We start from the raw sequence: 19,360 nt of genomic DNA, 5'->3' as shown, positions 1-19,360 counted from the left end.
AACCAGATGCAGAAATTATTGCTTGATTTCCGGTGAAATTCATGTTTCCTGAAACTGTCAAATTGCCGATAGAACCGGTAGGAATAGAAACTTTACCTGTTCCGTCCACTGTAAGACCTTGTGGTGCATTCCATAATCCCAAGCCCAACGTATTGGTTGCAAGACCCGCTCCAACATAGTTGAAATATACCCTGGCCATGTTATTTGTAGCCGCTCCTACTCCAATCTGTAAAGTCGTGAAACTCCCCGCTGCCAAGTTCGGTGTCCCAAGATGGCTGCTAACAATAGGTCCGGTTGAAGCAATATTGGAGTAGATTGTCCCATTAACAGTCAAGTCTTTGCCAAGATTGACATTCCCTGCGATACCCGCTCCACCTCTCACCTGAAGTGAACCTGAAGTTGTCGAAGTAGAATCTATAGTGGAAAGAATCTGTACAGATGGCAAATTTGAATTGATTATGAAATTAGCATTAGACCCCGAATAAAGGAAAAAGTTTCCAGCATTTGGAGCGGTCGTATTGACTCCTGCGTAACCGAATGCTCCCACCGTTGTTCCTGTGTTGTTAACAAAACCGATCGAAGAAAACCCCGACGCGGAAAGACTCTGAATTTTTAAAACGTCAAAGGAAGTTGAGTTTACCTGTAAAGTATGACTTCCCGTGGCGGCTGAACCAGCAAATAGAGATTTTGCGATACCAACGCCACCTGACACTTGCAAAGCACCGGTTGTTGTGTTCGAGGAGTCAGTTGTCGTATTGATTAGAACATTTCCATTTGTCAAAATGTCCAGATTTGATACGCCGGGTCCGTTGGCGAATCGTAAGTTCGCCGGAGCATTATTGTATTGTGCTCTGATTACCAAGTCGCCGATAATTGTATTCGAGGAAAAATACCCTGCCGCTGAAACGTTGCCCGTTATGCTGCTTCCGAATGTTGGTGTGGAGACTGAACCGTTGTACCAGAAGAGACTCTGATTCGACCCGACAAAACTCGCATCACTCCCTACGGTCAATTTTTTAGCGATACCAACACCTCCGGCGACCTGTAACGCCCCAGTATTTGTAGCGTTGGAGTCGGATACCGAATTGATAGTTAGTGCATTCGTTGTCACATTCACCGATAACGCAAGATTTGCGGCAGTATTGTTGTATAAGCCGAAATTATTAGTTCCAAGGCCACTAGTTTGACCGATATGCCACAAAGTCCAACCTCCACCGTTTGAGTTTATAAGACCTACAGAAGGTCCATTTCCGGCTGTAGATTCTTTTATGATTCCATATCCACCGACGTATAATGATTTCGAGATACCAACCCCTCCGGCGACCTGTAAAGCGCCAGTTGTGATTGAACTAGTATCAGTCGTCCCTGCAATTTGAAGACTTCCACCAACATTCAAAGATGACAGAGTTCCAACAGATGTTATCTGAGGCTGAGCCACATTCACGCTGAAAATGTTTCCACTACGTGTCAATCCTGTTCCTGCGCTTAGAAGCGTATCGACATATGTCTTATTTGTAAGATGTGTCCCCAATGTCGGGACAGTTGATACAACTACATTTCCTGACACCGTGACATCTCCAGCAATATTTGCATTCCCACCGACGCTCAATGATGATAGGGTCCCAAGAGATGTTATACCTGTTTGACTAGCATTAACGCTGAAAACGTTTCCTGTTTTTGTCAATCCCGTTCCAGCAGTTGAGACTAAACCATCGACGTATGACTTTTGGGCAACCGTTTGATCAATATTACTATATGGAAGGACAGTCACCCCAACATCGTTTGCTAAATCTATAGAATTCTTCAATGCAATCGAGCCTAAACCCAAAGCCGTCCTAGATGCTGATGGAGTCGTACTGATATAATTCGTTCCATCTCCTACAAGGAAATTGTTGAGAGTGGCGGTGCTCGAAGAAATAGCAGTCAATTTTCCATTTAGCGGTTGCGCTCCCGTTTGCGTTGTAGAAATCAATCCATCCACATATGATTTTGTCACAGCATGCGAAGCCGTGGTTGGAGTAGGTACGGTTATTGACCCTGTAAATGTGCTAGAACCAGAAACGGAAAGACCCGTTAAAGTACCGACACTTGTGATTTGTGTTTGTACAGGATTCACACTTAGCGTCTGAGCGGTTTTCGAGAGGCCGGTTCCTGCAATAACAATGTTCGGATCAACAGACCCGAAAGGAAGAATACCTGTGACATCTGTACTTGCGAGATTGATAACGGATTTAGCCGCCAAACTGCCAAGTGTAGGCTTGTTTGTAAGTAAAGCCGAAGCATAGTCAATACTGCTAAGTGCTGCAAGAGAACCAAGAGTTGGCTTTCCAGTAATGTACGTCGAAGCATAGTCAATACTGCTAAGTGCTGCAAGTGAACCAAGAGTTGGCTTTCCAGTAATATAAGTCGAAGTGTAATCTATACTGCTAAGTGCTGCAAGCGAACCAAGCGTAGGTTTGTTCACCAACGCCGCACTAGTGTAGTCTAACGTATCGAGCAAACTCAGATTTTTTAATGAGAGATTCGCACGAACGTCTGCAGGACTGTACTGAATGAAGTTCCCTCCCGATGCGATTAGCATGTACGTGTTTGTCGGTGCAATGTTCCCAAAATTTGTAAGACGAGCATTAAGTGGTTGATACGTTGTGGCTGCATTTGCTGTTGTAAGATAATTTGCCAAGGTAGGACTGCTTATGGAGCCGGCGGTCAAAGCGCCTGTTACGTTAAGATATGTGAGTGTCCCAAGGGTAGTGATATTTCCGGTATTGACGGAAACGGTATTAGATGTATCTCTGGAAATTATAGGTCCAGTAAATGTTAATTTCTTCTCGTAGATGGTGAGATCTGGAGCACCCGTTATTCTCGAAAACGGAATGGTATCTGTTTTTGCAACTTTACCATCGATAGCAGTTTGAAGAAGACTTGTATTCTGACTGATCAAATTTGAATACGTTGGCTGTATTATTGTAGAGTCGTATTGACGTAGCATATCCAAGTTTACAGCCTGCTGTGGAATCTCTCCTGCAATACCAAGATACGAACATGGAGGTGGAGTGTCAAAAAGTAATCTCGTAACATCACAGGATGTATCATCCGTTTTAGGGAAAGTTGCGATGATGACTTGTGAGCCGTTTGGATCTGGAACGGGGTTTCCCTTTGAATCCACTACATTGTTGCCATTTGCGTCTTTCTGATTCTTTCTTTGTCGACCACTTGCAGCGATGAAACCACCAAGGATTCCTGCTGCTGCAGCAGGTCCTCCAAGAAGACCCCCGACGCTACCGATAGCAGATGTGGCAATGGAGCGCCAGCCGCAGGGCCAATGAGACCAACCGCGCCTCCAAGGATTGTGGAAAGGGGTCCGGTAACGGAGACTACGGGATTAGATCCAGATGCTGTTAAAGGATCAGATTCGCCACTGGGCTCCGAATCCTCATTTTTCTCTTCCGGATCATCATCTTCTTTCCGGTTCTTGTAGGGCTGAATTGAAGAGATATTGAAACCGGTTTCCTCGGAGCCAACAACGAGGATTCCGGAGCCCCCTGTTATAACCAAAGGCTGCTTAGACACGTTGAATTCCTTATCCGCCCCAGTAACAATGATAGGTAAAGCGCCGGTAATTACCGTGGGTGTTTCCGGTTCTGGTTGATATGTGCAACTGATGCTTGACCCCGAAATGGATATGTTGTTTCCAGCCGTGTAGGCGCCGGAAATAGTGTTTCCCGTAACTGACACTCCATTAGATCCAGTATAGGCACCTTTTATTGAATTGCCTGTCACCGTAACAGTCGAATCACCAGCCTGTAAATCCAACTGCAAATCATTTTCTATGCGTTTAACTCCGTTACTTGCTGTGAGTTTCTCACCGAACGTGTTGTTACCATCGAATGTGATTGAACCTGAGACAGATGGAGCGAGTTTCACTTGATTCGAATTCTCTAATTTCAATCCGCCATTTCCAGGTTGAAAAGTTAGTCCTATCGCAATTTTATCATTGACGATGCGAACACCTTTATTGTCGACGATAGCCGACGGATTTACTGAAAGATTTTGTGAAGAGTCAATTGCTAAACTTGCATCTGTTCTAACATCGATAGTACGCCGACCATTGGACACTCCGGATATGTCTATACCTGACCCTGCTTGGTACAATTGCTCTACGTAGGCAGTACTTGGCACTTGATTATTGTCCGGATTGAAGTCGGTATTGACGTATACATGCGGGACATGTAATTCATTGAGTGTTTCATTATACGTAAAACTACTGTCTCCATTGAATCCGCTTAAAGCAGAGTAGAATGGAACCTGTCCCATACCTTTCGAGCGGATAGCCAATTTGTTGCCAGTCTGTTGAAAATCATCAGATGTCTTCAAACGCACAACAGTTGTATCAACATCAGTTTCTGATCCCAAAAAGTCCGCTAGAGAATCGAAACCGGTCTCTAGAAGGTCATCGAGTGCAAGACTTCCTGCTTTATCATTCGAAATAGCCCCTCGTCCAACAATCACTGTATCAACGTCGGTTTCCAATTTATTGTCTTCAAGTTTCAAACCCTTCCCATAATCGAGGCGGATGGCCTTATCTGCATCTTTCGAAAGCGGAACTTCTACTCGAACAGCCTCGTCAACAATCGCTTCAACATTTTCTTGAACAACAGACAACTGACCGTTTTCAACTGTCAAGGTCGAATCAAAGTCCAAAGAGATTCCGCTGATGCCCCGCGTCAACGGGGCTGTCAAAGGCTCTTTGATAACTTTCAATTTGCCATTATTGACCTCCAATGAATCATCAAAATTTAATTTGAGTCCTTCATCGTCTCTTGATAAAGGTTCTTGAAGATCTTCTAGATCCGTTGGGGGAAAATTTACAGTCAAACCTTCGTCGCTCACTGAAAGAGTCTTATCGTGGAACAAATTGAGACCGTTTTCATTGACTCCAAGAGGCAGGTTTGTCAAAAGGGAAACAGTTCGGCTTTCATCGTTTCTTGCAAGAGGAAATTCCATATTGTCAGGGATTACTTCAACAGATGCGGTTCCGTTAGTCTTGTGAATAATCGCGTCTTCGCTATCGACAATATCGTTGATTTTTAATTCGCCGTTTTGGTTGTAGAGCGTCTTCACCTCGGCTGAATGAAATCCGGAGAGTTTTGTGTCTCCACTAAGGGCTTTCATATTTCCGGAAACATACGGGCTGTTCAACAGCGTATCGTTTAAATTTCGCAAACCGCTCGAATTTCTGCTGTTTAATCCAGACATTCTGTTATATTCAATGCATTACAAAATAAGATGTTGAACATTATTGGAGGCGTCATTTATTTTTTCACTTTTTTTTCCAACCGAAAAATTCGTGTTCTCCGCAAGGTGACAACATGTAAAAGTCGTATAACTTATTTCACTTTGTCACCCGTCGGAGAACGACGAATGTTTTTTTAATTAAAGCATTATATAAGGACTTAATCGCAATTCAAGATATCGAACTCTTCGAATGATAGCAACGCTTCTGCTATCTTACCAAGTAACAATCCATTTGTGTCCCATGTGTACCGTTTCTTATTCTTACGTTTCTCTTTCGTTTTAACAATAATTGGTGCACAAAAATAAGCATTGATGATCTTTGCGTATAGGTCCATTCTGTACGTTTTCGGTCGGTGAAACATTTTAAAAGATCTTTGTATGTCTTCAAAAGGTGAGTTACAGACATGCTCTGGTCTGATTTCCCCTTCGATTGTTAGATTATTGTCCTTGTAAAACTTGTGGACTATTGGGGCGCATTTTATGTCGTGATACAGTTCTTGACCTCGTTCTAACCTGCCAAAGTTATTCACTGCGTAGACGGTATCCCTGTACGTGTCCCAGTAGATTTCAACAAGGTTTTCAGTAACCACACTTCTAAATAGATTTCTGAATCTGAATTTTTTAACTTGAAGAATCTGATCGACATCTGCTTGGAGGGCTTCGATCAATCTTTCAAGTCTCTCACACTCTTCTCCTGAGATATCCTTAATGTTATGCCATGAGAACATATTGAATCGACTGTCGAAACAGGCGCTTATTAAATGACGTGCATCCTTTTCCAATGCAAAGCATGTTTTGCTGCATAGTTTGATGTTACATAGATCTGCATACAATTTGAACAGATCCTGTGCCGATTTGTGATGTTTATCCGCGAAACTCTCTGAATCCATATGCGCGGCTAAGGTACGAAATCCATCGGATTGTGAAACAATCAGTCGATCCTGCTTTACTGCCTTCATGAAAGGTTCCGTAAACAGAATCCATATCTCATTCGAAAGTGGCCTCCGAATTCTTGCCAGTAATTGGAAAAAGTCCCGGTACGATATACAAGCCGGATTGAAAATGCCAAAAACCCGGTCAAACGGGCGCATCCCTTCTTTTACATCATAATTCACGCCCACCGCTAAAGCAGCGTTTCCAACCACCACTCGCACAGCCGGATTTCCCCATACCTCCTCAATATTTCTCAGATTCTCCTTGTCTTTTTTGCGATCCGCGTGGATACCAATTATTTCTGTTCCACGTTTCCATTTGTATTTTGCCATTAGCGTCGAAACAATGTTTTCCACCCCATCAAATGCGGAATGAACCTTTCGAGAACCTTTTGCTCCCGATGCGATAAAGATCTTTTCCCCTTTATCCAGACTGTTGAACATTTTCGCATAAAGATCTTCTATTTCTTGGCAATACTTGATCTCTCGTTGCGGAGGAGGAACACTCGATCCAATAATGAAACTTTCACCTCCAATGTCTCGAATCAAATCGGTTGTCGCTCTGGTAAGAAACCCGTCCATCCAAATTACCTTCTTTGCTGACGCCAACAGGCGCATGAAATTGTTCCAATGTTGAGATGGATTACCATGGCATTTTGCATCGTCCGCAAAACTCCGCAAAAAAGTTTCGCACTCATCAATGACGATTATATCGTAAACTCCCCTTGCTAAGTAGATCGACTGAATGGAACATACGAGATAGGGATGATGCACTGGATTTTGTTTCTCGTCGGGTCTGTAATCCAGATAATATTTCCATTGGGTGACGCCCGTTTTTTCCATTCTTCCTCTTTGTTCGTTTGTCAACGCAATTCTACATGTTCCCCAAAGCGCCGTTAATTCTTTGTCGCCCTCCAATAATTCTTTCAGATAATCAATGGTACTTCCACTTTTGTTACCGCCCAGCGAAACATGCAATACAATGTGTTTATAATCGTCACCCAAGTGAAGATCCGCTGAGGATAACCATCTTGAGTCAATGCGATGATTGAACTCTTTGTTTATCGCATTTTCCATTACTTTGTATGGCGTCGACTTTAGAATGTTTCCGTTATAAACAGCAACCAAACACGCTTTCATGAAATTCTCCGAAATGGGCTTCGACTGTACATCCACCCGATTCCAATAGTCTATATATTTTGCTTTGCGTTGCGGAGTGCTATCCTTTTTCGAATTCCACTCCCAAAACGACGCAAAGGTGATACCTGCCATCTTACACCAACGACCGATCTCACTGCATAACCAGTTGGACAATTCAAACGTATCCCCACGTTTAGGGTTTGGCATGTGCGCTAGAAAATGCAGCGGATCCCCTCTATAGATATCTAGGGTTTCCGGAGGTTCCAAGTTCATTCTCGGTATTTGACCCGGATAGTAGCGACCTTTTCTCGCTTGTACCGAGCCCTCGTCATTTTCTCGTTTTCTCTTCCGGAGCGCTGGAGCCCCGGGCGATAGAAAGTTTTGAAGTTCGGAAACATTCTTTACGTGGATGCTGTCCTTTGGAATACCATGCATGATCGTGTGATCCAAAATGTTATCAGAACCTTCTATTATCTCCTGGACTCGTCCGTCACCTTTGGATTGGTTTACATATTTCATCAAGCCGTTCGCTCTGTAGATATTCATGTCAAATCCAAGTTCCTTATACATGGCACAAAACTGCTTAATCGGGTCAAGTTCGCCCACATTCAGAACATGGTAGTTATTCACAACAATGTGATATGAGAATTTCAGAGTATCGCCCTTTTCCCCCACACTTCCCGAAATATTCATGGAAGCATTCGGAAGAATTGATCGAATCCTTTTTTTTACCTTTCCAATAGGATCATTCATTCCCGTATAATCAATATCAAACATTAGTTTCATCATTCTATCAGGATGCATAACTTCAAATAGTCCTTTGTCATCTTTCAGCAAATCCTCCAGTTTAGAGCATTCTACGATCGCATATTGGCAGTACTTTTTCTTCACCATCTCACCTTCCTTTTTTCCCTTTGCTTCATAATCTCGAACATGGGCAACGAGGCATTGCTCAGGCCCACATCTCTCCATCAACGTTTCCATAACCTTTCTTGCTGTGTTCCTATTGGTGTAGAATGATAGACCATACTTATTGATTTTGGTGTAATTTGCAATATCCATTGTTCGTGAATTGGATGTTTAACAGATACATAATTTTTCTGCTTAAATAAACTTTACCTGTCTACATCCATTCGACAATCAAATATCATTTCTGACGTTCTCCATCTCAATCGAATAGTTACTGTCGTAATAGTTTCAATTTCAAGGATCGAGTTGTTCTCCGATTGGTGACAAAGTGAAATAAGTTATACGACTTTTACACGTTGTCACCAATCGGAGAACAAGAATGTTTCTGTTTGGAAAAAAACGGAAAAATAAATGACGCCTCCCTACACCGCACCATTAGATTTTCGGTTTGGCTGTCAATACGACTGTATGGAGTCCAAATGGGAGGCGTCATTTATTTTTCCTTTTTTTTCCGACGAGAAACGTGTGAGAAGCATTGTTCTCCGCAAGGTGACAAAGTGTAAAAGTCGTATAACTTATTTCACTTTGTCACCAATCGGAGAACGATTGGGGCTCGCGGTTAAATGGCGTAAAACACTTTATCTTACAACAATAAATGGACGAATTCTACAGAAAACACAATATAAACGAAGAGGAGGTTTCGGCCGAACTTTTCAAGAAGGAGATAATGGATGAGATTCTTGAAAAATTTGATAAAGGTGAATTGACATACAAAGGGAAAGGGGGTGTAGAATTACAAGTGACTTCTTCTAAACAAGCGTACGCAATGGCATGTACGATATCAGATAAAAGGTGGAAAAGGAGGAAGAACAATCAAGAATCAGTGGGTAGTTACTTTCGGAAGATCGCTTAGTCGCTATCAGCATCCAACTTGAAATCGACCGGTTCCTTTTTCTTCAAATAACATTCATAACAATACGGTCGGTGTTTAATGAACGGAATCGTGGTTGTGCAATTATCCATTTTACACTTACGAGTTCCCAGCGGATATATGATTTGACCTGCGGGGTTTCTTTTCGGATAGTACGGACGCATCGTTTCTTTGCTTTTCATTGCAATTAGACCATCAGAAACGTATCTATTTAAGTTGCATTTTAGCAATCCCGTTTATGACAACTTGAAACGCGTTATGTCACTGAATGTAAATCCATAAATTCAGTCAATTCTGACCTTTTTGACAGGTCGAGTGGGCATTTGTTGCGTTTTTGTAGGGCGTTTTCGGATGCTTACAGTAGGTTCAACATCCGCGACGGTAAATGTTGGAGGTATCGCATAATCGATTCTTTCCTTTCCGCGTAGATTTGCGATAGGACGCAAGAATGAGGCTTTTTCTTGTTTCTTAACACGGGAAGCCACTGGATCAACAATGGTCTCAACTCCAACATTTGCTTGAACTATTCGATGCATTCTAGATCGTTCCAAAACTTTTGGATCTATTAATTGAATTTCGTCTGCATCATCAATCTTTTCGTCGCTTTGATGACGGTTCCTTTCTTAGAGAAACCTCCGCTTTTCAGTTTAACAGCGGGATTAATGGCTAACTCATCAGTGCGAGCACCGATTCGGGCTTGGGTTTTGGTATGGGATTGTGTTATCTTAGCGAGTGCGGACAATCTCCGTCTTGCTGCGCCATCATCGTGTACCTCAATGTAATTCCATCAGAAAATCCTACCAATTCCTGCTTGTTAAGTGTGGATTGCAATAGTGAGTCTTCTAATCTGTTCTTTATTCTTCGTTTGGTCGGATCAAAACGACGATCTTTCCTCACATTTCCAATAGGCGTCTTTCCAGGGGTTCGAACGAGATTACTCGTAACTTGTGTTTTTGATAAGAGTTCCTCAACCTTATTCGGGTCGCTGATGGTGGTCAAAGCGATTTCTGGTTTGTTTTCTGCTCTTTCATTCCCAATATTGATCTCCGGAGGTATGTTATTTTCAATTTTAACTTCATCTTTTCCGATCATATTAGGAAACGATCCGGGCATCATTGGCTCTTGATAATCAAGAGAATTGCTTACAACAGGTGCTTTAAGAACAGATGAACTTCCGGTTTTGACTTGGGCTGCTCCAGTAAGGTTATCAACAACGATCTCTTTTTCGTGCGTGATTATAACTGGGTGGACACGTTGACCGGACACATTCTTTGGCAAATCTGGGACTTCATGTAGGTTAGCCGGTGCTTCAAACATCAAGCCGGTTTGCGCAGTTGTTTGCGCATCATAGTTATACACCCTACCTTCCGTGTCGGGGACGGGAAGGCCACTCGTCGATGTGCTTGTCCCAATTGTGACGGTCTTGTTTCGCCGAGATGGTGTGATGCTATCCAGATAGCGTTCTTTAGCGCGATAGTCCTTCTCGGCTTTGATATATTCTAGACCATCTTTGTATGCTTGGGTATAGTGCTGTTTTGCAGATAACCGGAGGATTTCGGCGCTGGAAACACGCTCTTCATAAACTGGTTTGACATAATGTGTTTTGGTTGCAAGATCTTTGTCGTGGATGTTTCTATTCCAAGAATAAATGACATCTGGCCTTCCATTCTCATCTAGATTATTATAGTCAAGGGCTCGTCCGATTTGGTGACGCTGGAGATTCGGGATTCCTTTTGACCTGTTGATCCCTTGGAATTCCAGCACGTTTGCTTTATAGAATGCCATTTACCTAAAGGCATCAAATTTAATTCTGTGCCTATGTACAATAACAGACATGGCAAATTTCTTGAACAATCTGAAAAAAAAAGCGAATACTTTTATAACCAATGCTCCAAGTTATTATCACAAGGCGCGTTCATTTGCAAACAACGCTGTGAAGGTGGGACATAAAAGCGCAAAATTCATCACAAATGTTAACAATGCTGTGCAAGAATCTCCACTCTTCAACGAGAAGATCAAAGAAACTTCGCGTCGAGTGGATTCCACTGCAACAAAGGGGATTCACAGACTCGATGAGATTAATAGACAAGGTCAGGATTTCTTAGACAAAGTACAAGGTGGGACGATCGAATGAAGTGTTAGGGGATGTGCTTTAGGATGTACTCGATTGTAGGTACGTTCATAGCGTTTCCAAGTAATCGCTTTCTACTTTTATCAGGGACAAATGCGGTGTATCCCACGGGAAACCCTTGTAACTTCTCGCGTTCCGAGCAGGTCAAAAGCCTGAATACTCCATTTGCAGCGATAGCCAATTCATAACACTCGGTCGCTATGATGGTGTTACTTTTTCCATCGTCCCGAAATTTCACTGTTTGCTCCACCGTGTCCTTGTTGAACGCGGCAATGAGATCTGGGGGAGGAGGTTGTTTGAAGCATTTCCAATGGAGCGACTTTCCGGAATGATTGGGTTCTACTATACTGTCAATTGTCGGCGAAGGCACATCCAAAGGTTCCGGAACAAAGAAATTTGTCCAGTATAAACGGATTCGATTTTGTGCACAAAACGACGCGGCATTGAGTTTTTGCACCGTCGTAGACAAAAGTCCTTTCGAGATCTCCGCAATGCTTGCTGAATCCATAGGAACGTTTTCCATAATCACATATTGGGGTTGACAGTCGTTGCGGATTCTGACGAATTGTGTATACAAATCCGCCCGAGGATCGGTGAATTTAGTTTTTCCCGGATTGGCAAGCGAAAAAGGTTGACACGGAGGACCTCCGATTAACAGGTCAAAATCCGGTATGGTATTTGTTTTGATTTTGGTGATGTCTCCAAAGTTTTTATGTCGAGGATGATGCTCAACATAAACTTTTAAAGCGTCTTTATCTGTCTCGCAAAAGCCAACGCAAATGGCTTCGGGAAAGATATTTCTTAATGCCATTTCGGCACCACCGATTCCAGCAAAGGCAGAAAAGTACCGCAATGGTCTTTTCTCGGAAATCTCCAGAATCCTTGGTATGCGCGTATTTAATCCGGGAATAAATCCATGGGTTCGAAAGACCTCGATGAATTTATCTGTATGTGGATAATCTGCATCCGAGTCAATATACACGATCGTGCGTGAATAGACATCGTTCGAGATATGTGAATTCTTTGCCGAAAATCGCATGTCGTCCATTCGAACCTTTGCAGCGGCCGTTTTATCCCACGGGACTTTTCTCGTAAGGTGGCAACAAAGTCCCCGTGCGAGGGCGAACCTGCACCATTTCCGGTATGGACAATTCGGAATGATTGCAATGATCCGTTTGATGTTTCCCTTTTTCATTTCCAACATTGTCTTTTCCCAAAAGTCGTTATGGAGGTAAGGTCTTTTCGCAGAAGTTTTCGGACCATGTTGTAGAGCGTCGATTGCAGCACCAGGTGCATTAAGATAAACCCAATTGCTTTTTGTCCAATCAGACAACGTCAAAGCGTTGACAAATGTTCCGTCGACTTGTTCACCGTATACGGTTTTTGCAATGATCTTTGACTCGGGATTCCAGCACGGATCAAGATCAATTTCGCCACAAAATTTGGTGATCAGATTCACCAGATATTGGGGCGTATTATACTCGTTTTCGGATCTTCCAAATCCAGTAGATATCGGAATATTCGGTCGTTTGGTAGTCTCCGAATCATCTTCGTCTGAGGTGTCTTGAGTAACCTCTTTTCGCTTTCTTAATCGGGAACTCCAATCTACTTCGTTCGTATCCCTTTCATTTTCGATCACATCTTCAATCTCTGTATCTTCATCTATCTCTTCATCTATCTCTGTGCGAGTGGTATCGTCCAACTGGAGACCGGGTTCGCCCGAAAGGTCAATGGCGGAATCGGGTGGTAGGTCTTCAAATATTTCATCCATTTTGACCGCAATGACCATTTGACGAGAGCCAAAGTATTGAACCGCCTTTCTCCATATCTCAACATGAGTCAAATTTCGCTCTTTGTGAAGTTTATCCAACATGAGATAAAGCCCGATAGCGCAGGGCATTTCGTCCCGACCGAGTGTTTTCCCCATTTGAATAATAATTCGTCCGGCGCGGGAAAAGTTGTAACCGGCCGCTCTCGAAAGTTTCCATCTCGCTTTCAAATAATCGTCCGCTGCAGGATACGAAACCTTGTATAATTTCGCATCCAGTATGTGATGCAAAGCAATGCAGGTCTTGAAGAACCCGTCTCCGACATCAGGATTGATAATGAAATAAGTTGGGTCGATGTTTGCTTCATGAATGGCGAGAGCCATTTTGTTGAAGAGTTTTTATGTTTGGACATTCTTGTGGAAATCGGTGGTTCCAAAGGAATGTAGTTGGCGATATTACGTAAACGCGCTTTGACAGGGGGGAGGCGTCATTTATTTTTCCGTCTTTTTCCAAACTGAACATTCTTGTTCTCCGATTGGTGACAACGTGTAAAAGTCGTATAACTTATTTCACGTTGTCACCTTTCGGAGAACAACTAGGTGCCATCTGAATCGTTGAAACAATTCGGGACTTGCTTGATAGAGATGGAGGTTATGCTAATTATATCACACTGACTACATCCCCGATCGCGAGTGTGACATTTTCAAAGTAAGTGCTGAGAAGTCTAACTCGTTGACTAGGTGCGGGCGATGCATGTACGGTGTGCACTCGAAGTATGGAGTCGGTTCCGGTGAATGATAAAGCAGCACCGCTTCCTTCGGATTTGTCTTCAAAACCGTACGAAAACGAGAAATTTGCGGTATCATAATCTTTGAATGAAATGTCCATATCAGCAAGTTGCTCAAAGTTGTTGTTGCTGAGTTGGGAAACAAGAAGCGTTTGACGATCATAAGGCCCATGAGTAAAACCAGTTAGACCGCTTGGGATTGTTGCATTCGGACCTAATTGGAGCCGCCATTCTCTTAGATTTTGAGACGAGAATGATTGTGACTTGTCCTTAGTTTGATCTGCAAGCACATCATCGTCTATAAATGACATTTCCAATCCGATAAGGGATCTAACGCCAGACATATGCAGGTTGAAAGTATTTCTCAAGCCACCGCTACAGGCATTTTCTGTTTGAGTGGCGCGAACATAATCATAGTAGATACTCTTCCCATCAGCAATTGCTCTTGTAGCATTAACAACGATACTCGGAGGTGGGGTAACATACGGAATCAAGCAACGAATGTTGCTGATTTGAAGTTCATCAACTACTCCAGCACTTGTGAAAACTGTATTGGGATCTGCAAGTACCAACTCGATGGTCATGGCCTGATTCGGGAGTGCCCACACGGGCAAAAATTGATCGTTTGTCGGATGAAAAAATGAGACCATTGGGTGCATACTAACGCTGGCTGTAGCGGTTCCGCTGAAGATATCAGTGGAACCATAACCGGTCAGATTTCCAAGTAGTTGTTTATAGCCTTTACTCATATTTCTGTACGTTTGTACAAGGTACGCAGGATAATTCGGGATCTGAACCACTGTTTCGTTACCTGCTTTAACTGTGAGCGATTGTATGATAGATTCGATACCAAGTTTGGTATTAACGATTCCAGATCCAGATACAGGAGCATTATTCTTCAAAGCCGTGACGTCCATCGAAAGAATCAACTTTTGTAAAATGAACGAGACAGAATTAGGAATCGCATTGGATTCTAATAGGTGTCAACTGACGCGTTTTTGTAGAATATACATTTTGACCCGAAGGCGAAAAAGTAGCCACTCCCTTCGCCTCTAGGGATCGCTGTACGGGCGGGAGAAAGTTTTCGTAGCAAACAGCCAGTTGTTAGGTACAGACATGTTTACTAATAAGTACAAAAAAAAAATTAGCCATAAATTCCACCGTAATCAGTCGTAGCCATCATCGTCGTAGTCAGTGTCAAACTCAACATATTCAGTTTCTTGACTTGGTTTTGACCGAATTGCAGTCGGTTCATTAGGTGGAACTTTGATTGAACGTGCACGTTTAGCGGTTTGTGATATTTGCGGCTTTGATTTAGCCTTTTCCTCTTTCGCCAATTTCTTTGCGAGTTTCTCCTTTTCAAGAAGTTCTTTCGCTTCTTGGATTTTTCTATCTTCGCTTTCCTTTTTCTTCATAGCGGACAATTCTTGCAAGTTTTTTTTCCGTGTGGCAACGGCTTTCTTAAGAGCCGCTTCCTGTGCGGGTGTTCTTTGCTTTTTAGGTTTTAACTCTGGCTTTGGTGAAGGTGATCGAATCTCCGGTATTGAATCTTGTACAGATTCTTGTACCGTGTCAGTATTGGCAGGAGAATCGGCAGAGGCACTCGAATGATTTGGATCTTCGCTCATTTAACACGAGTTTTTATAAAGAAAACAAAATATTTAAGAGGAACATAGGTGCGGTCAAAGATCATCTGCATCGTCAAGAATGGCGAATCTGACACTTAAAGGAGAATTCAATGATACTTCTGTTCCGGTAAGGGAATTGATAAGATGAAACTCGACTTGAGATATGGTCTGTCCAACGGGAAGAAACTCGCCTGAATTTTCATATTGTACAATGTCCCCAAAACTATCAGGTACGATACTGCAACAGATTGATTGAGCGCTGTCGTTATAATCTGTAAGATACTGGGTGCCTTTGCATTGAATGTTGGAAGTCAAAATGACAGGATATGAACCGCTTAAATTGACAGGATTCTTCATCTCGTGAGAGGAACCGAATCCAATATCCGCTCGACGGGACATTCCCATAAGAATGTAGGCTGTCGATCCACGATTGCCATGGTAAGTATCTTGAAAGGAACAGAGTTGCTATTTACCGTTAACTTGCGTCTAACACCATCGAACTGTAGCAGAGTATACATTAGAGCCAGCCGCGCTATTCATAGCGGTGGAAACAGCGTTTGGGAAGTCAACGATCGAGTAGTTACCATTTGGGATCTTTGCGTACAAGATGGTATCAGAACCTTGTTGGGCGAATGCGATAGTGTCATTCACGTTATTTTCAACCAGATCCCAATCTTGAAGAAATGAGACGCTCAGTATTTTGAAAGCCTCAATCCGTCTAGGTTGGATGTTGTATGTACGTTGGGAGACACTAGAGTATAAAATTTCTGAATACATTTAGTAATAAGGTAAGAGAATTAATGTCTTACAAACCGAAACCGATCTTCCCAAAGAAAAACGAGGTTCAAAACAAAATCATTCCGATCGACATTCAGGCTCCTCCCATATGTAGTACACTTATCGCACCGCGCAAAAGTGGGAAATCCGCTCTTGTATGTGGATTGATCGAAGATGTTTATGCAAAAGTGTTTGACAGAGTGATAATAATGTCAGATACAGTCTTGTACGATAAGAGCATAAAACAATTGGCACAGAGCACTAAGCACAGGAACATCTTTTTCACAGACGAAGTGAATAATACAATGATAGCCGAGATTCTGGAAGATCAAAAGTTGCTGGCGGAAAGCGGAAAGTCCTTGCTGTTGTATATCGACGATGCTGGTGACAATGCTCAAGGGAAGGAGTTGAACAAAGAGTTGTCTAAACTTTATACGAAAGGACGCCACTTTCTCTGCTCCACCATGGTGTGTATCCAATCCGTGAGCGGTCAACTGACTCGAAAGATGAAGAACAACACAACAGAGTTTATAATCTTTAAGAATAATTCGGAGGATATGGAATCTTTGGCGAAATTATTGACAAGTGCGTTCAAGACAAAAAAAGAAGTTCTATCGTATCTAACGGAAAGCACAAAGGAGCCGTATTCGTTTGCATATGTGAATTTGGCAGCGGATGATGCGCGAACGATGTACCGGTATTGCGACAAAGACGGGTTTCACGACTTTTTTTAAATTGTTGGTTTTTGAATAGAAATGTTCTATATACCAGAAATTGTAACAAAGGAAACGTATGACACCGTATTAGCAGCGCTTTCGCAAGATCGCCTTTGGTTAGACGTTAACGAAAACTCCAGAAAAGAAATACTCGAATCCTTACAGAAGGAAATGGCAGAAGCATTGGTACAGAAGATTTTAGACGACCAGGTAAAACCAAAAGTCACTAGGCGGAAAAAGACCGCTTGAAGATTTCCGTCCCGAATATGACGAAAAACTATTCTACGAGTTGAGCAACAAAGACTTCCGCGCGACCAAACTCCTGAGCCATTTTATTATTTTGGGTTGTGCATTTTCAGGCTTTTTCGAATCTTTGCCTATATAGCATGACCTCTTTACTGAGCGCTCATGCCCGAGAAAAAGATTCAGGTGTTTTATCAATTTTTACCGAACAATGACAAAAATGACCAGAAACTGATTAAATTTCTGGTCAATAAGCAAAGATCAATGACTCCGCCGTTAACCCCGGAGCAAGAAGGGAAACTGAAAGCATTATTCTATGAAGGACGAAACTTCTATGGACGCGATCGTCTATATTTCATGTTGCGGAAAGATCCGCAAAATAACATATCTCGAAGACAAGTAATGAACTGGCTATCGAGACAACCGATAGCACAGAAATTCAGGAGACCCGTTCGAGCGACTGGTGTACGTGCAATAGTTTCTACCTCATTAGGATCATTTCAATGTGATACAATGGATATGTCAAGCGATTCTTACAGAGGGTTTAGTGCGGTTTTCAGTATGATTGACACATTTTCAAGAAAACTCTACGGAAAAGCGATAAAGGGAAAGACAGCAGCGGAATGCACAAGGGCACTACGCGAGATTATAAGGGAGAATCCCAATATGACATTCACGCGTTTAGTAAGTGACAATGGGGGCGAATTTGCAAACGTGTTTGACCAGTACTTAGAAAGTATCAATGTTCCACATTTTACAACACGTCCACATCAGCCATGGTCGAATGGAATAATCGAGCGATCTAATGCATCTGTTCGTAAACAGATCTCCATATTCATGGAAACAACAGGGAACAAGGACTGGGTAACGGCACTGCCCGGATTGATAGATTCGTTGAATTCCACTTTCAATTCGACTACGCGCAAATCACCGGATGAAATAGAGGAATCTGCTCCAGATTCTGCGACTCATTCAGAAGCGGGTGGTAATATTTTGCGTCGTGCGGCAAAAAGTGTGAATGTTCGTGGAGCAACAACTTTGAAGGTTGGAGAAACGGTGAGAAAGGTGTTTCCATATTCTGGAACAAACATTAAGAAACCAAGCAGGACAGGATACTTTGCACCGGAACTATACACAATCGCAGGTGTGGTGGCATCACCATATGAAAATCAATTACCATCCTACAAACTTAAAAGTCAAGATGGGACGATCGAGAAAGGACTTTTTGCAAGATCGCAATTATTGCTTGTACCTACACCTTACCAGCGTATCGAACGCCCACGGACTGTAGAGAATCTTGAACCACCGGATGATGGACAGGGTGAAGAGGACGAGGAAGAGGAAGCGATTCAACCCCCTCCCAGGCGGTCGGGGAGATTAAACAAAGACGTAGAATATGAAGTGGAATATATTGCAGATAAACGAACAAGAAAAGTAGGCAAAAGGACTATAGTCGAATATTTAGTAAAATATCGTAATTATCCATTAAGTCAATCGACATGGGAGCCAAGATCTAATATCAATGCTCCGGGTCTCCTGCGGGAGTTTGAGAGGAACCGGCGGTAGGTTTCGGAACAGCATCACTGCAGTAGTTCAGATTTTCCTCCTCATTGTGGTGGCAATTGTCTGCTAGGAAAATGGAAGAGGCTCGCGAGATACCATTTTTACGGAGATGGGTGATCTGTACCTTGCGACAAAGACGAATCCCATGTTTTTGACCGCATGCCTTTTCCATAATCGCTTGAATGTGCTCTCGAAATGTATCCATCTTGAACTCCTTGCCTTTTGCATCCAGGAAGATCAGATTCCCTTCTTTGCGGAACTTTTGAATAAATCGAAGTAAAATGTCACAGACGTATTTAGGATCCACATCCACAATATCGCTGTGCGGCGGAGCGGTAAAGAACTGCAAATACGACCCGTTCAGATCTTTATCCTCGACTCCGTCAATTTTCGCAAGTTTTCTTTTCTTGATGCGATCAGCCTTTCGATCATTCCATAAGATTGACGCATTTCCTTCCTTTTTCGGGTCCCTTTGATCAAAGATGAAAATATTGTCTTTATTCCAATCTACGCCATCCCGATTGAATATTTTCAAGTTT

The 19,360-nt window shown here is 42.6% G+C and overlaps 4 protein-coding genes across 4 annotated transcripts; all 4 read right to left on the bottom strand.

Annotated features, from left to right (window-relative positions):
* Positions 1-3,165: 3,165 nt before the first annotated feature.
* Positions 3,166-5,172, bottom strand: EV422DRAFT_569505 (uncharacterized protein; the record flags this gene model as incomplete). The annotated part of the gene is made up of 2 exons (XM_053072774.1): positions 3,166-4,040; positions 4,317-5,172. 2 exons carry the CDS (start codon positions 5,170-5,172, stop codon positions 3,166-3,168), a joined length of 1,731 nt encoding a protein of 576 aa, XP_052923796.1.
* A 281-nt stretch (positions 5,173-5,453) lies between these two features.
* EV422DRAFT_508001 (uncharacterized protein) lies at positions 5,454-8,429 on the bottom strand (the record flags this gene model as incomplete). The annotated part of the gene is made up of 1 exon (XM_053068704.1): positions 5,454-8,429. The coding sequence occupies one exon, from the start codon at positions 8,427-8,429 to the stop codon at positions 5,454-5,456; it is 2,976 nt and encodes a 991-aa protein (XP_052923795.1).
* Positions 8,430-9,491: 1,062 nt separating this feature from the next.
* Positions 9,492-11,043, bottom strand: EV422DRAFT_508000 (uncharacterized protein; the record flags this gene model as incomplete). The annotated part of the gene is made up of 3 exons (XM_053068703.1): positions 9,492-9,769; positions 9,948-10,945; positions 10,997-11,043. The coding sequence occupies 3 exons, from the start codon at positions 11,041-11,043 to the stop codon at positions 9,492-9,494; spliced, it is 1,323 nt and encodes a 440-aa protein (XP_052923794.1).
* A 302-nt stretch (positions 11,044-11,345) lies between these two features.
* On the bottom strand, positions 11,346-13,490 carry EV422DRAFT_507999 (S-adenosyl-L-methionine-dependent methyltransferase; the record flags this gene model as incomplete). Its single annotated transcript, XM_053068702.1, has 1 exon — positions 11,346-13,490. The coding sequence occupies one exon, from the start codon at positions 13,488-13,490 to the stop codon at positions 11,346-11,348; it is 2,145 nt and encodes a 714-aa protein (XP_052923793.1).
* Positions 13,491-19,360: the final 5,870 nt, after the last annotated feature.

This window comes from Fimicolochytrium jonesii (assembly GCF_025526975.1).
Source record: "Fimicolochytrium jonesii strain JEL569 chromosome Unknown EV422scaffold_20, whole genome shotgun sequence".
NCBI classification, from domain to species: domain Eukaryota; kingdom Fungi; phylum Chytridiomycota; class Chytridiomycetes; order Spizellomycetales; family Powellomycetaceae; genus Fimicolochytrium; species Fimicolochytrium jonesii.
Note: the sequence above shows the minus strand (reverse complement) of the source record. Positions and strands in the feature narration are given on the sequence as shown.